Source organism: Chrysochloris asiatica, unplaced genomic scaffold (assembly GCF_000296735.1).
Source record: "Chrysochloris asiatica unplaced genomic scaffold, ChrAsi1.0 scaffold00158, whole genome shotgun sequence".
Taxonomy (NCBI): domain Eukaryota; kingdom Metazoa; phylum Chordata; class Mammalia; order Afrosoricida; family Chrysochloridae; genus Chrysochloris; species Chrysochloris asiatica.
Genome location: NW_006408676.1, coordinates 7,367,621 through 7,385,542, shown reverse-complemented (window position 1 = coordinate 7,385,542; position 17,922 = coordinate 7,367,621). Strand labels below are relative to the sequence as shown.

At 37.7% G+C, this 17,922-nt stretch overlaps 1 protein-coding gene across 1 annotated transcript; it reads right to left on the bottom strand.

The window, feature by feature from the left end:
- Positions 1–1,436: 1,436 nt before the first annotated feature.
- LOC102816160 (olfactory receptor 8G2-like) lies at positions 1,437–2,372 on the bottom strand. Its single transcript, XM_006871019.1, has one exon. It carries the CDS (start codon positions 2,370–2,372, stop codon positions 1,437–1,439), a length of 936 nt encoding a protein of 311 aa, XP_006871081.1.
- Between the last annotated feature and the right edge of the window lie 15,550 nt (positions 2,373–17,922).

Genomic DNA, 17,922 nt, shown 5'->3' with positions numbered 1-17,922 from the left:
CAGACCTTCCCTGCTTAAAAACCTTTTAGTAGTTGTACTCATATACTGAAGACTGAATTATTACAGTTACATAATGATGCTCATGTATTTTCTTCTGCCTACTGTTCTATCCTTGCCCCTTGCCTGACTGCCTTGAATTCAGTGTGTAACTTGATTATATTATCCTAAATATGATATTCACTTTTTTGATCTGCACAGGCTTTCCCTATGTCCTTTGTGAGATCTTTGACTTTCACTTAGTTTATATGTCCTATTTGAGATCAGTCCCAAGTCCTTCAATGGTCTGCCAAGTAGCCTTTTTTTGCTTGTCCAGCGTTCATCTATTTAATATATGACAGGACAGTTTTGCACCAGGCATTAGTCTTAAGACTGAAGTTATAATTGTGGCCATTTCTCTTAAATATAGGACTAATAAGAGTAATATCAAAATATAAATACAAAGGTTCTTTGAGAATGAATGACTCAACCCAGTGAGTGGATGTTGTTGTTGTTAAGTGCCAACAAGTTGGTTCTGACCCAACCCTGAACAGGGTTTCCGAGGCTGTAAATCTTTACGGGAGCAGAAAGCCTCATTTTTCTCCCGTGGAACAGCTGGTAGTTTCAAACTGCTGACCTTGAGGTTTTCAGCCCAATTCATAACCAATATGCTACCAGAGCTCCTTTCTAAATTTAGTTTTGACTCATAGATACCCTACACACAATAGAATGAAACACTGCCCTGTCCTGTGCCATCCTTTCAGTTGTTTTTATGTTTGAGGCCATTGTAGTGAGTGGATGGATGATGGAAAACAGGATGACTGAGTATGTTAAAGACATCATAGGCTTGTGTCATGTAATTGGTAAACTATTCAAGCTGTTTACTCATTGAATAGATGAATAACATAAAATCCAAAGACCATTATGTCCATAATAAAATGGTATGAATTCTAGAGAGACATTAGCCATTTGAATATTTAAGTTACTTAATAAAGTCACAGTTACAAGGTATTAAATAGACTGAATCAGGAAAACGGTAACATGAGGGGAGAGAAGAAATGTTTTTAAGGTAAAATTAGCATGAAAAGGTGACTGAAAATTTTGGGGGAAAATTTGGTGGTAGTGGTGTGATGTGGAGTTGGTTCCGACTCATAGCAACCCTGCATAGAGGTTATGAATCTTTATGGGAGCAGAAAGCCTCATCTTTCTCCCACAGAAAGACTGATATTTTCGAACTGCCGATCTTGAGGTTAGTAGCCCAACTCGTAACCATTACACTGCCAAAGCTCCTTGATAAAGACTTGAAGGAAGATGCTCCATGAAGGGGAATTTGAGACATACATTATATAGGGGAAAGAAGTGCAGAGGAGCTCACATATTTCAACAATTAACTGAACAAATTATATATCTCAGCAAACCTAAGATCTGTTTCTGATAGGGTATTGTGCTATTGATTCTATTCAAGAGCGTGTTCGACTTTCTAGAATTTTCTTCAGGGCAAATTTGACATCTTTATTCCTCAGACTATAGATCATGGGGTTGAGCATTGGAATAACAGTAGTATAAAACACAGAAGATACTTTCCCTTGGTCCATGGAGTTGACCTTTGATGGTTGCAGATACATGAATGCTACAGAACCATAAAAGAGTGTAACAGCTGATATATGGGAACTGCAAGTGCTAAAGGCTTTGGACCTGCCCTCAGTGGAGCGAATGTGGAGAATACTAATAAATATAAAGATGTAGGAGGCAAGGATGGCTAAGGAAGGAATAAATATATTAAATGTACTCAGACTCAGAACCAATATTTCATTAACATAGATGCTAGAGCAGGATAACTGCAGGAGTGGGTAAAGATCACAGAAATAATGGTTAATCACGCTGGTCTTGCAGAAAAAAAGTTTCATCATGAAGCCTGTATGAATTGTAGAGCCAATGATACCCAAAATATAAACTCCCATTGTGAGCCACAAGCACATGTGAGAAGACATGATAACATTATAAAGCAAGGGCTTACAGATGGCAACATAGCGGTCATATGCCATTGCAGCCAGCATATGACACTCTGCAATACCAAAACCAAGAAAGAAATAGAGCTGAGTCATGCATTCAGGGTAGGAGATGATGTTCTTCTCTGTCACAAAGTTTACCAGCATCTTAGGAGTAATGACAGTGGAATAACAGACATCAATGAAGGACAAACTGCTGAGGAAATAGTACATGGGGGTGTGAAGGTGAGAACTGAGTCCAATCAGTGTGATCATTCCCAGGTTTCCTATGACTGTGACCACATAGATGACTAGGAAGAGGAGGAAGAGGGGTAGCTGGAGTTCAGGGCGTTTTGTGAGCCCAGCAAGGATGAACTCATTCACTGATGAATTTTTTCTATCATCCATCATTCTTCCATTAGGATCTAAAAAATAAAATAAATTCCGCATGTGTGTTTGAGTGTATATTTTGCTGTGTTTGAGAGTATGCACCTGTATGTGTATGTGTGTGAAGGGGAAAAGTAGTTCTGTAGATCTTATTTTCTTCCTTACTTGGTTGGTTGGTTAGCTTTTGTGCCATGGAGTCGGTTCCAATTCATAGCTAGCCTGTATAGCGTTCCCAAGTCTGTAAATCTTTATTGGAGCAGAAAGCTCATAAAGCTTCCATGGAACAACTAGTAGTTTTGAATTGCTGACCTCGAGGTTAGCAGCCCAACTCCTAACCAGTAGATTAATATTCCAGAGATCTCTTGAGTGTCTCCTGTGCATCGAGTCAGTTCCTTTTTGGGCTGAATTTCAACCACCGACTTTGCAATTCAAACTGACTTTGTGGTCCAGTGCTTACCCTACAGGGTCCCACCAGAAGTTGGAAACCTACTAGAGGGTTGCTATGACTGGGACCCTATTCAACAGCACACAATCACCACCACCATGATTAGCATATTTTATTAATTCTTAAGGTAAAACTCAAGATCTACTGCTGGGTTGCATGATAATATGCTGGAAAGTAATGTCAGTTTGAGCTACATGTTTGGCAGTTCAGCCCACCAGCTGCTCCTAAGAAAACCTATACGGGTCAATATGAGTCAGTACATACTCTACGGCACTTAACAACAACAACAACATGGTCATACACACATCTATGGATTTTTTTGGTCAGTCAGAATGAATATTACTAGTGGTTTTTTTCTCATGGTTTGTTTCTTTTGCTCCCATATTCTATGTGGTGGTCAGCGATTTTGTGCCATGGAGTCAGTTCCAACTCACAGTGACTTTGTATAGGGTTTCCAAGGCTATAATTCTTTAAGGGAGCAAAAAGCCTCATCTTCCTTCTGCAGATTGGCTGGTAGATTCTGTTAACCTGTCAGTTAGCACCTCATGTAGAAATCCACTGTGAAGCCAGAGTTCCTTCCAATATTCTATATGATTAGATTAATATCATTTATACTAACATGCATAATTATTACATTAGTATTTGATTTTGAATGAGAAAGACAAAAGGTTTTCCCAATGGATAAACAAATAGTTCATATGTTTGTGATAATTATGAATATCAGCCTGAGTTATTTTTCTTACTTATAGTCCTAACTCAAAATAGCAAAAGAACAGGAATGCTACCAATAACTTTTCTACTTAAGACTTTGTGGCTCTTTTCCCAGTTACCCAGACTAAGAGGTCAGGGACATAACTGCCTGGCTGATCCCACATTTACACTGCAACAACTTCATCAAGATTTCAGGGTTGTCTTCTATGATATTTAATTAAACAATCCTAGGAAAGTAGTATAATGACTATTTAGGTCATGAATTCCTCCCCTGTGTTCTGGGAAGCTGTATACTATGATTCCCCATCCCCCACTTCAAAACAAAACAAAACACAGCATTAAGTCAATTTTGCTGTATAGTGACCCTATTTTAGGTTTTTGAAACTGTAAATCTTGACAGAAGCTGACACACAGCTTGATCTTTTTCCTGAGGTTCAATGTTTCAACAATCAATAGTTGGCCAATGCCTAACAGACTATGATTAGATTTAACTTCATTATTGAAGTTATATTCTTCAGAAGACTCTTCTTATTACCAGAACATATGAATGGTTTTCTAAGATAAACATTGCATGTCTTCTATGATAGTCATTGTTTGCTACAGAAGTCCAAGATTGGGGAGATATAGATGAGTAGATAATGTATTAAGGATTTCATTATAAAATGGAGGCCTGATGGCATAGTGGTTAAGAGCTTGACTGCCCAGAAAATGCTGATAATTTGAGCCCACTAGTGCTCTAAGGAAAAAGGCGCAGCCGTCTGATTCTGTAAAGGTTATAGCCTTGGAAACTATACTATATGAGGTCATATCAGTTGTAATTGATTTCATGGCAATGAGGTCTTTTGTTTTTGCTTTATAGACTCGTTTTTAATGTCTTTGAGAGACTGAAGTGAAACTAACTGCTGGAAACTATTGAGAGAAATAGCTTATATAACAAAATACAAGAAGACAGCCAACAAATTAAATCAGCTGCCTTAATGTGCAAACATATGCACACAAGTAGAATTGTTCAAGCATAAACTGAACAACCGCTTAGCACTTACAGTATATTGCTCAAGTACAAAAGCACTTGGTGGGACACTAAATAATCATCTTTAGTACTTCTTTCTATTCCAGTATTTCATGATTTTGTAAATTTAATAGGTACTCCTGAATCCAAATCTGAGCTCAACCATATACTTGCTGTGTGACCTTGGACAAATTGCTCCCATTCTTCAAACGTTTAGGGGGAAATATCCCAGAGACAGTAATGTATATCTCTTGGTAGTGTGCTGAAAACTAAATAAAACAACACCTGGAAGATGCGTGGTACAGTTATTTGTTGTTGGTAAAAACTTACATAAATGTTAGGGTTGTTGTTTAATCACAATCTATTGAATTTCTTTTTCTCTACAGTAGCAATCATATGCCCACCATTTTCATTCCTATAATGATGATCATTAATTTTTTTCTTAGCATCTTTCCTAAGGGTTCATTTTTCATTAATTTATGTAATAATTCAGATATTCATAATATTTTACTAATTTTTGAAATCTTAAAAGTCGTCAGTATCATTAATATTCTTCATAGTCAAGAAATAAAGTATACATTGATTTTCATGGCATTCAAAAATTTGTGTCATCAAACACTAAATTTCTTTTATTGTAAATTATCCTTTCATTTCCCAAGTACTGCATACTTTGGCTATTCCTCAAAAGAGCATTTGGTAGGCTTTTGGTTTTGATGCATCATGTGTCCACAGCTTTCTTCTTCCTACTACTCTCATTTTAAAACTCAATTTATTATGCAAGACATAACCCTAAACTAAAGTTAATAAGATAATTTCCTGTCATTATATATATATATATATATATATATATATATATATATATATATTTACTTTTATACTTACCACTTGATCATTTGACTCTCTAATACCTCTAAAGATATATTTACTGTTTTTTCTTCTTTCTAGACTGCAAACTCCATATAGTAGCTAGCCTATTATAAAGCAAGAATAAACATGGATATGTTCAATGAAATTACTGAAAGTAGGTTAGAGATAAGGTAGACTAAATATAAGTGAACAAAGATATCTGTGTACATGAACTGAGAGGAATGAACAATGATGTGTTTGCATTATTTTATAATGCAGAGAACAGAGAGAGGACAAGCAAATTTCTGTGTGAATATGTTCTGCATTGAGTAATGTCTCACAAAATTGTGTGTTGTAAATTCTAACTTTTATGCCTATGCTTATACTTCTACTTGTGACTGAACAGTCTGTTCTACATTAATGAAACAGTTTTAGGGTAGAATCCATCTCTATTGAGATTTAAAAGTGATTAAACCAATGAGCAGAACAGAGATGGGAAAAAAGGGATGCCAAACCTCATGAAGATTTCTGAGCAGGAGAATCTCAAAAGAAACAAAGATTTTCCTCCAGAGGTAGCATTGTTGTTGTTGTTGTTAAGTGCCATCGAGTCGGGTCCGACCCATAGCGACCCTGTACAGGGTTTCCGAGGGTGTAAATCTTTACGGGAGTAGAAAGCCTCATCTTTCTCCCGCGGAGCGGCTGGTAGTTTCGAACCGCTGACCTTAAGGTTCGCAGCCCGATTCGTAACCACTACGCTACCAGAGCTCCTTCCAGAGGTAGCATAGAAAGGCAATATTCATAAGACAGTCAAACATTTTTCCTAGAGCCAACATCCTGAATTTGAACTTCTGGCCTCATAAACTGTCAGAATTAAACTTCTTTTTGTTAAAACCATTCACCTGTGATATTACTTTTATAGTAGCACTAGGTAACTAAGAGGACGAGTGTAGATAATCAGTCATGTTCATCATTGAACTCCTGGTGTGGTACTACAGGAAAAGCACCCAAGTGCAAACCACAAGCTCAGCAGTTTAAATTCACCTCTCAGAAATCCTATACAGGGTTGCTATGAGTTGGAACCAACTCAACAGCACTTAACAACAATAACAACAATGTTCATCATTAAGTCATTAGAAGGGAGGTTGGAGTAGAGGACTCTAAGAACATAAGAATCAAATCTTAAGATTGAAACACAATCCTCCTTCTTCCTATAGAGTCCAGCACTGAACATTTTATCCTCCAGTTTTCTGGGGAGATAATGAATCTGAAGATACTGATGGGCAGTTCTGAATACTAACCTTGCAGTACACTTGATGCTGACTTAGTCTTAACATAAATGTCTCCTTTAGCAAATATTTTTAGTCAGTGATCTTGGTCTATTAAGATGTTGATATCCAAGGTCATCCAGGCTGTGCAATGGTTGATTGATGTGACAGAAAGAATTTATAATGTGGGTACAGTTGTTAAGGATTGAATACAAATAAACAATCCTAATGAACTCCCACTAGATTCATATCTCACAGGCAGCAACTCTTGGGATAAGAAACAATTAAAGTTTTCCTTTTGCCAAATTGACGCTCAGGTGTCTGATAGTCTCAAATAATTGAAATTTATTACTCTTATTGTATTATGAATTGCAAACACAGTTGTGACATATATTTTTAGAGCTTTTGTGAGTTTTATGCTCAGCAGTATCAAAATAACCACACCAATGAGCTCTTATCTGATTGTTGTTGTTGTTAGGTGCCATCGAGTTGGTACTGACTCATAGAGACCTTCTGCACAGCAGAACAAAACAATGCCTGATCTTGGGCCAAACTCACTACTGTTGCCACACTTGAGGCCATTGATGCTGCCACTTGGCAAATCCATCTTATGGGGTTCTTTCTCTTTTTCTCTGACACTCCACTTTACCAAACATGCTATCTTTTTCCAGTGACTCGTCCCTCGTAACAATATGTCCAAAGTATGAGAGACGAAGTTTGGCCATCTTGGCCTCTAAGGAGCACTCTGGCTGCACATCTTCCAAAACAGATCTATTGGTTCTTTTGGAAGCCCATGGCACTTTCAATATTCTCTTCTAATACCATAACTCAAAAGCATCAATTCTTCTACATTCTTCCTTATTCATTGTACAGCTTTCGCATGCATATGAGGTTATTGAAAATATCATGGCTTGTAGTAGATTTTAAAATAAAGTGAATTAGCTGGTCTTTAACAGTCTGAAGAACCATTCTAGAGAAAGGTAGATAAATGCATCCAGCAGGACAAAATGTGGGAGCTCGGCAACTAGTGGGAAGAACTAGTGGGAACTGGTACCAATAAGAGTTACTGAGAGTCTGTGATCAAAACAATTACAGAGTGAAAGAAGGGAAACAGAGGAGCAGAGATCTAGGTGGTGGGAAGGACAGGTATATTACAGGATAAAATAAACTGTCTTAAAATGGAGGGAAGAATTAATCAAATATAAGGTAACCACAACAATGTAGTTGGGGTGGGGGGTCTAGTTCGGGTGTTGGGAAGGGCAATACAAGAAGGGGAAAGAGGTGGAAGAACAAGATAGATAGGGGAACACTGCGATAGGTTTGCATGTCCTAAGTGGACAGAGGTAAATAGTGACACATGTGCAACCTTAGAACAACAGGGCTCTGGGATACAGGGATCTAGGTATAGCTTGAAGAGGGAAAATAATACTAAAATGCTTGACTGTCTTATGAATATTGGTTTCCCTTGCCTACTATTGTAAAATAGACACTTGTGTGGGATAGAAAGGAATGTTGGAAAACATGATTACAGGAAACTTGTAACCCGTCTTCAGCCTATAAACAATTGGAATACCTAAAAGGGGTTCTAGAACTTGCCCAGTGAAATAGGCCTCTTGCAAAGTCTTTACAGAGTATAGGACCTTAGGTGGAATCCTGAATCCTATCCAGAACCTTATGAGGTGGGACATTCCCACTAGAAAGGACCAGACCAGCCTGGAACAGCTAGAGTGACAGAAGATACATCTTCAAAGAAAGATGATCAGGAAAAACCCAAACCAAAAATGTCAGCATGACTGGCTACTACAAGAATAGGCAAGTTGTTTGCCAGGACAAACTCCCCTCTAAGACTGAAAGTCAAAGGGAACACACAAACAAGCATATAACCATGCTGGTGTCCACATTGGTCTACTGGTGAGTGGAAGAGGGGGAAAGGCAGCAATGAAGAAATGGGCTGAGTTCAGCCACAGTCCATTGACTCCCATTGACCTAGAGATGAGAGAGAGAAGAGGAAGTGCTGATTGGTCCTAAGTGTGGTGAGACCTGAGGACACTTGAGCCCATGGACAAGGACATAGCCACAGAGGGGTAGAGCTGAGAGTGAAGTGAGGGTAGATGCACAAGAACACCAAAACTTGCAGACAGTACCCATTTGACCTAGCCTCAATGGCTTGATAATCAGAACTCAACTAGAGGAAGATTACACACACACAAAAAAATTCTTTTTTTATAAAGGAAACAAGGGTAAATTGCTACAATTTGATGAACCTGACCTATACTCAGAGAAGCAGTTACTCTAAACACCAACAGAGAGGGAAGGAGTCTTCAAATCAAGTATCAATGCTATCCCCTCTGTACACACGGTAGATAGGGATGGGCGACTTAGACATTGGCTACCTAAAATGAGGGGGCGATAAATGCACTAAGTGACTGACTTACAAAGTTTCAAGAGAGAGTTTCGTTTAAGAGCATGGGGGGAAAGAAAGACTCCCCATTGAATAGATTTCATCTTGTCTACATGGGTCTGGTGAAAAGAGATGGGGATAAGATTCGTATGATTCAATACTGAATAATTGTCATCATGACTAATTGCGAGCGTTACAATTATAAAGGTAGAAGTTTGGTAACAAAAACAGGGGAGTGGTTAATCTTACAGTCCAGAAACAGAGGACCCTAGGACCATCAAGGGAGAAGTGCACAAGCAGAATGTGGAACCTTATCCAGAGAAGCAGCAGATATAGGCAAAGATGGGGGCATGGAGAGGAGGAGTGGCTGAGGACTCCAGATTCATGGGAAGAGAGGGACTAAGAGCTGGTGGCCAGGAGGCAGATTTGCAGAATGTGCCCTTTGGAGATGTAAATTATTATATATGCTTGAGTTTTGTTTTGTTTTTAAAGCTCAAGTGGATAGAGAGAAATACTGTTAACTGATGGTACATGGAGGGGATTATACTCATTGTAATGAAACAAGGTACATGATTTGTTGAATGTAAAACTGATCATCTGTCCTGTAAATTTTCACTCAATCCACAATAAAAACCTTAAAAAAAAAAAGAAAGAAAAAAGAGTTACTGAGAGTTATTAATAAAAATTATTGCCTCTCAGGAGGACTTACAGGAATTTTTTGTTGCCATTCTAAAAAGCAAACTCCTGGTGTGCTGCTGTAGAGTAAGCACTGGACTATGAAACACAAGGTGAGCTGTTGAAACCCATCAGCTGCTCCTCAGAAATCCTTCTAGGGTCTCTGAGGCAGCATCCATTCTACAGTACTTAACAATAACATTCTGAAAAATACCAGTAGGAGTTTAGTTTGGAAAGGGGAACAGGAAGGAGTTCACTGCTGCAAAGTTTCCCCAAATTATCCAAGTTACATTTTCTATTTTTCACTTACTACTTAGTAGTTAATGTGGGATATCCACAATTTTTTTAAGGTGGCCCTAGATATGATTGTTTGTACACTAATTCTACAATTTCCCCCCAGAATTAATATTGAGTCTGTGGCTAAAATCCCTGCATAAAATCAGTCAGAAACGAATTTTCCAATTTTAACTTTGTATGTGAACATGTGACCCATATGGTTTCAATGCATAGTCAAAGAATGTCAGTTCTACATCTGTGATTTTATATGGAGGGTAAAAAGAAATGTCTTTTAGGAACAAGTGGAAATTACTATAGCATTCTCACAGATATTCTGAAACTGTGACCTTGAAACCTTTCTTCTAAATAACCCAGTGATGACAATAAATTTCATTACTTGTATACATATATTGTTGTCTATGGACTCGAAATCTGCTTGAATCTTCCTCAAGAATTATATTTTCTAATGTAAAAAGTCTTTTCCCAAGGATTTTATTTAGAGCAACTTTGACATATGTATTACATAGGGTGCAGATTAAGCATTTCAACAATGGTGCAATACCATAGTAAAACACAGAAGACACTTTTCCTTGGTTCTTGGAACTGATTGATGATGACTGCAGCAGGTACATGAATACTGCAGAAACTTAGAAGAGGGAAACCACTGAGATGTGGAAGCTGCATGTGTTGATGGCTTTGAACTTGACTCAGCTGAGCAGATTTTAAGAATGCTGGCAATGATCAAGACATAGGCGCCAACAGAAAAATACAAAATGCACTAAAGCATTAACCTACCTTTTTATTGATATAAGTGCTAGAGTAGGAGAGTTGAAGTGGTAGAAAATGATCACAGAAGAAATGGCTGATTATTTCAGCTTGCAGAAAACTCTTAAACTGAAATCTGTGTGAAATGTGGCACCAATCAAGCCCATTACATATATCTTAACTACCAATTATCAGAAGACCTGATAAGACATGGTTACATTGTAAAGCAATGGGATTGACAACATAGTGATCATATGCCATCACAGTTAACATACTGGCATTCAAAATAATAAAAATAAGGGTATATTAGAGCTAAGTAATGCATTCAGGAGATAGTGTTCTTCTCCATCACAAAGTTCCCAACATTTTGAGGATAAGGACAATGGAATAGCAGAAATCAATGAAAGACAAACTTCCGAGGAAATAGTATGATAACATGAAGTTGTGCAAGTAAGAACTGATTTCAGTCTGTTTGTTCATATCCAGGTTTCCCATCACAGAGATCACTTAAATTCATGAGAAGAAAAGATAGAAAGGCAGCTGGAGCTATGGTTTATCTGTTAACACAGATAAGATTATCTCAGTTGCTATTGAGAAATTTTCGCTACCATTTTCCTTTGAGAAAAATATGGAGGAATAGAGGAAGCAATTTGGAATAGATATTTATTTATACAGTGTCAAACAGATGCAAGTTTTATAATGCAGCTCTCTCCAGCTCTATGTTGGAAGCATTATGGATAATACAAAAAATATCAGATGGGATTAAATCTATTTTTGTTTCTGTGCTTTAAGTGGGTCTTAGTAATGACAAGTTCCTGAACATCCAAGAAACTTTTATGAAAACTTGAGTACTGAGTGTTCTGAAGCCCTTTAGCACAATGGTTAAGCTCTTGGCAGCTAACTTTAAGGTTAACGGTTTAAACCTACCAGGCAACTGAGCAGAAAAGATACCTGGCAATCTGCTTCTTCAAGGAATACATTCAGGAAAGCTCTATGAGTTAGTTATACTCTGTCACCTGGGATTGTTATGAATTGAAAATTCTACAGCAACTGACATCAATAGCAACAATGAGGAACTTAATATTCCTTATTTGTAATTCTTAAGCTCTCTTCTGGAAAAAAAAAATATTACCATGCATCATTGGTCTTCAAGTTGGATCTGACTCATGTTTGTCAGAGTAATACTGTTCTCCAAAGGGATCTCAGCAACAGATATTTTGGAAGTAGATCACCAAGATATTTTTCTGAGGCATATTAACCATTTGCACTATTCATGGACTTTAGAACAAATACTAGCATCTTATTTTACATATCAGTTAGCTAAGTTTATTGAATACACAAAAGCTTTTGATTGTGTGGATCATGACAAGCAATGGACAACTTGCAAAAAATGAGTTCTGGAACACTTAATTGTGCTTGTGAAGAATGTGTACATAGACCAAGAGGCAAACAGAACAAGGGAAAACTGAATGGTTTAAAAAGTAAAACTATAACAATCTTGAAAGAAATATCAGTAAATTTTTAGGACTTTGGGTTAAGTAATGACTTCTTAGATATGAAACCTAAAGCTTACAGAACACAATTAAAAACATAGCCAAATTGTATTTCATCTAAATTCAAAGTTCTTGTGCATCAAAAACATTATTAAGACAATGAAAAACAATATACAGAATGGTAAAAACCATTTTCAAATCATATATGTAATAAGGGTCTAGAATCTAGAGTAGTTCTGGAGTGTCTCTGTGGGCTAATGCACCAGACTGCAAAGTTATTTGAATGCAAGGTTGGTGGTTCAAGCTCACTAGCTGCTCCTTGGAAACCCTATTAAAGGGTCATTATGGATCGGAACCAACTCGATGGCACTTAACAACAACAACATCTAGAGTACGAGTCCTGGTGTGACACTTGACTGTTAAATGCAATGTTGGCATTTCAAATCCACTAGCTGCTCCTTGAAAACCTTATACAGTGTCCCTGTGAGTTAGAACCAACTCAATGGCTCTTAAAAACAACATCAAGAGTATAGACTTACTCTCATGTACTTTGGAAATATTATCATAAGGGATCAGATGCTGGAAAAGAACATCATTCTTTGGAAAGTGAGCAAACAAGAGGAAGACTGTCAAAGAAATGGATTGACACAGTGGATGCAACAATGGGTTCAAACACAACATTTGTGAGAATTGTGCAGACTTGGGAAGTTTGGGGTTCTGTTATGCATATAGTCACAATGAGGCAGAACTGACTCAGTACCAAGTAACAGCCATAACATGTATAATATGTTAAGGATCCCTGGTTGTGCTGTGGTTAAGTCCTCAGCTGCTAACCAAAAGTTTGGTAGTTCAAATCCATCCACTTTTTTTCTTTATTTACCAACTATAAAGGAGCTCTGGTAGCGTAGTGGTTACGAATCGGGCTGCGAATCTGAAGGTCAGCAGTTCAAAACTATCAGCTGTTCTATGGGAGAAAAACGAGGCTTTCTGCTCTCATAAAGATTTACAGCCTCGGAAACCCTGTACAGGGTCACTATGAGTTGGAACCGACTCCACGGCACAAAACAACAACAACAACAAACAAAGGTTATAGCCTAGAAAACCTTCTGTGGCAATTCTACTCTGTCATTAAGGGTCACTATGAGTTGAAACAGAGTTAAGAGTACCTAACCACCACCACAAAATCTAGAATATATTAAGAACTCTTACAATTCAACAATAAAAATATAAAGATACAATAAAAATACAGCAAAGTTCTAGAATAGACATTTCTCTACAGATGATATGCAAATAGCCTAAAAGAATATTAAAATATTCTCAACATCATTAGTCAATAGAATGGAAATCAAAATCACAATAATACACCATGTCATACCCAGTAGGATAACTATAATACTAAAGACAATGCAATAACAAGTTTTGACAAGGATGTGGAGAAACTGAAGCTTTCATATATATTGCTGGTGGGATTGTGAAATGGCACAGCTGCTAAGCAGTTCATCAAAATGTTGAATACAGAATTAGACAGCAATTACATTTTAGGTACATAACCAAGAGAATGGAAAGCATATGTCCACTAAAAATGTGTCAATGCAAATTCAGAGCGGAATTATTCATAATAGGCAGAGAGAGAATACAGCTCAAATGTCCATCAAGTAATAAATGAAAAAATAAAATGTGGTATACCCATAGGATGAAATGTTGTTCTCAATAAGAAGGAATTAAATACTGAGAGATAACACATTATGGATGAAACTTGAAAATATTATATTAAGTAAAGGAAGCTATTCACAAAAAGCCACAGGAGTGTTATCTTTGTCTGACTTTTTCATATAAATTAATAAAGGGAAATAATCAAGTTCATCAGCGCAAAGTTAATTGCTATGAGGCAGAATTCAGATATACCGCATCTTTACAACGTTTTTACCAATTCTGACACCAACCATCTCCCCACTGCCTTGTCTATTTCTCTGATGAGTTAAATAATCCATTGCAGTGGCCACACAGAACTCATAGACAATATTCACAGTTATGGGTTTATTAAGGAAGTAGCAGGCTACAATTCTGGATGAGGAACATTTCAAGATGATCATTTTGGTAAGGACAGCTTGATAAGGACATCCTTGGTAAGGAGTCCTGGTAGGGCACTCTGGGTTAGACTGTAAGGTCAGTTTGAACCACAATGTCGGCAGTTCAGTCTTACCAACCACTCCTTGGGAACACTATACAGGGTCACTGTGAGTCAGAACCTACTCGATGCCACTTAGCAACAACAACAAAAAGCTACTTCATTGTGCTCATAGGAAGCCCTCTCCTTCCATCCCTGGGTCCCTCAGGCTGTCCTCTGTCCTCAGAGGTACCCCTGATTACTAGTAAGCCTTGGGTAAGTACTCTAGTTCTATGGGTCAGAGAACCTACCCTCATCAAATATCTGGGGCACACATGTCACATGCCTCCTGCTCAGGTTTTTCACTTCATGAGCTTGGAAGACCACTGTGCCTTCTTCTGCCAGTCTCCTGGATCTGCTGCTATTAGTTTACTGCCACTTGAAGTATTATGCTATCTCCAGCTTTACTGTTCTTTTTCTCTGTCTTCTGAGTCTAAGAGGCTCTCTGTGGAGGGACACTGGGTCCAAAGGGGAACATGCTACACTCCCAACTCTTCTTTTTGGGAATAGTGAGGCTCCCCCTCATTCTTGGATTGGATCTTTTTGGAAGCCTCACAGGATGTCAAAACAGACCAGTTTCCTTGTTAGGATTCCATTCACATTATTGGCATGGTCTACTCCCACAGGAGTTCCATGCACATTATTGGATTCTTAGCAGGCTGTCCAGTTCCATTGGTGGGCCACAAGCAACATATTTGCATAGTCCCATCTGATAATTTTTGTGAGTATCACAGACTAGGGCACTGTATTAGTCAGCTACTGTATTATTCCATCCATCTGAAAACTTCAAAATAGATAGACTAATAGAGACAGAAAATAAAAGTGGTAGGGGGAGGAGTGAGGAGTGATGACCAATGAGTAATAGGCTTTATTTTACGAAAATGCTCTAAAATTAGATAATGGTGATGGTTGTATAAGTCTATAAACATACTTAAAACATTAAATTATGCACTTTAGAAGGCTTAATTTGTGGTATTTGAATTAGTATTTCAAAGTTGCTTTAAAATAACAAAAAACATCGCCACCGCCACCACCACCACAACAGAACAGCAACTTCATTCCCAGCATATCTAAATGAGGTGTCCAGTAATGCTGCCTGACATCTGCTCTCTTCTAATGCCTGATAACCCATTTGTGCAGCACATAAATTATTTACTATATCGTTTCTAGCCATGTCTTCATAACTACCACCAAATGACTTTTTCTGATGGGTCTAGGTAAGAAAAGGCAGTAGAAGATGCTGATATAATTATATGGATCCATTTTGAACAATAGTTAACGAGGCTAATTGTGATTGTAAAAACCTTTACACTCAGCAATTTTGCCTTCTTGCTGGGTACAAAATGAGCCATCTTGTTTATCTGAGTGGGTGGTGTGCTGTTGACTAATAAGGTTTGTCTCCATCTGACCTCCACTTCTTGGTTTTTGAACAATGGTCTAACTGACTTTCCAGCTTCCACAGCCTTGCAAGTGTCAACAACCCAGTTAAGCATGAGTAAGAAGAATGCTTCAGACTGATGTCTGAACTGTGGATTTGGGATTACTAGCCTCTATAATTGAGTAAAGGAGTGCTGGTGTGGCGCTGTGGATTAATGCGCCAGACTGCAAAGCCGTTTGTACTGCAAGGCCGGCAGTTCAAGCTCACCAGCCACTCCTTGGAAATCCTATACAGGGTCGCTATGGGTCGGAACTGACTCGACAGCACTTAACAACTACAATAACTGAGTAAGCCATATCCTTGATGGTCTGTGAGTTCTGTGAGATGTTGCAGTGACGTGCAGAATGCTGGGACAGACGTGCGTAAGAACACTGAGTGGGGGTGTAGTGGTTGATATCAGGGATAATGAAGTAGTATCACACTTTAGAAAAGTTAGATATTTGGGATATCTTTAGCCTCCACCTCATAGGGACCAGCCTCGTGATGATCCTTCTAAAATAAATTATTCTTGTAGTTTATCATCTTCAGATGGCAACACTCCCTGACTCTGTAAATTACTATGAGGGATTTGAAGATGTAAAACGATTAGCTATACTCTGTTATCAACTGAAAGCTTGATGGTCTGAATGCACCAAAGTGCCATGTAAGAAAAGCTTGACAGTCTGAATCTATAAATAAAAACTCTATGGAACTCAGTTCTAGTCTATAATACAGGAGGTCTCCGTGAATATGAATCAAACTGATGGCAGCAGGTTTAGAGTACAAATTATCAACCCATGGGCAAGTCAAACCTGCTGTTTCTCCTGTAATCTCAGAAACGATTACTTCCAATTATCTTTTATAAAATCTCAGATATCATTTTTCTCAGTCTTTATTATTACCTCTATAGGTTATTGTCTAGAAATTAAGGTCTGGTAGACATTGTTCTATTCAGTTCTCATTACAAAAATTTCCAACATAAATATAATTTAAAAAATGTTTTGAGCCATGATGTTAATATTTTTCCTATTTATTTAAAGTGTAGAGAATTATCTCATTATATTGTTAGTATTTCTTTTTGTAATTTTGAAGCAATAAGTTTTATTACTGAAACCCTTTATGATAATAATGCTTAGACTTATTGAATATGTATTATGTTCCACACACATTTTAAACTTATAAGTATGAAAATTTAGTTATTATTATATATTAGAAATTTGACTAACATGGACTCAATGGTATTTCTAGAGAAATCATTCTATACATATTGCCTTAGTGCAGAAGGACAAGCACTAGACTAGTAAGAACAAAGTCAGTAATTCAAACCTACCAGTTACTCCTAAGAAACCCTATACAGGGTTGCTATGAGTCAGATACAACTCGATGGCACTAAGAAACAATAATTATAACAGAAATATAATGAGATGGCTATCAAAACCATGTTTATTCACTCATAATTTGCTGTTGTTGTTAGATACAATCAAGTCAGTACTGATTTACAGCGACTCTGCACAACAGAATGAAACACTACCTGGTTCTGGGGCAACCTCACCATCATTGCTATGCCTGAGAACATCACTACTGCGACTGTGCCAACCGTCTCATTAGGGGTCTTCCTCTTTTTCTATGATCCTCCAATTAACAAACCTGATTAAGGACTGGTCCCTCCTTATAATATGTCCAAAGTATGAGAGACAAAGTTTGTCCATCCTGGCTTCCAAGGAGCACTCTGGCTGTCCTTCTTTCGACACAGATCTGTTTGTTTGGGGGCAGTCCATTGTACTTTTAATATTCTCCTCCAACACTGTAAATCAAATGCAATAATTCTTCTATAGTCCAAATTTCACATACATATGAGGTTATTGAAAATACCATGGCTTGGGTCAGGGGCACCTTAGTCATCAAACTCATATCTTTGCTCTTCTACACGATAAAGAGGTCTTGTGCAACAGATTTGCCTAATATAATACATCGTTTGATTTCTTGATTGCTGCTTCCATGCGTGTTCATGGTTGAATGAAGCAAAATGAAGTCTGTGACAACTTCAATATTTTCTACATTTATATGGATATTGTTTATTGGTCCACTGGTGAGGATTTTT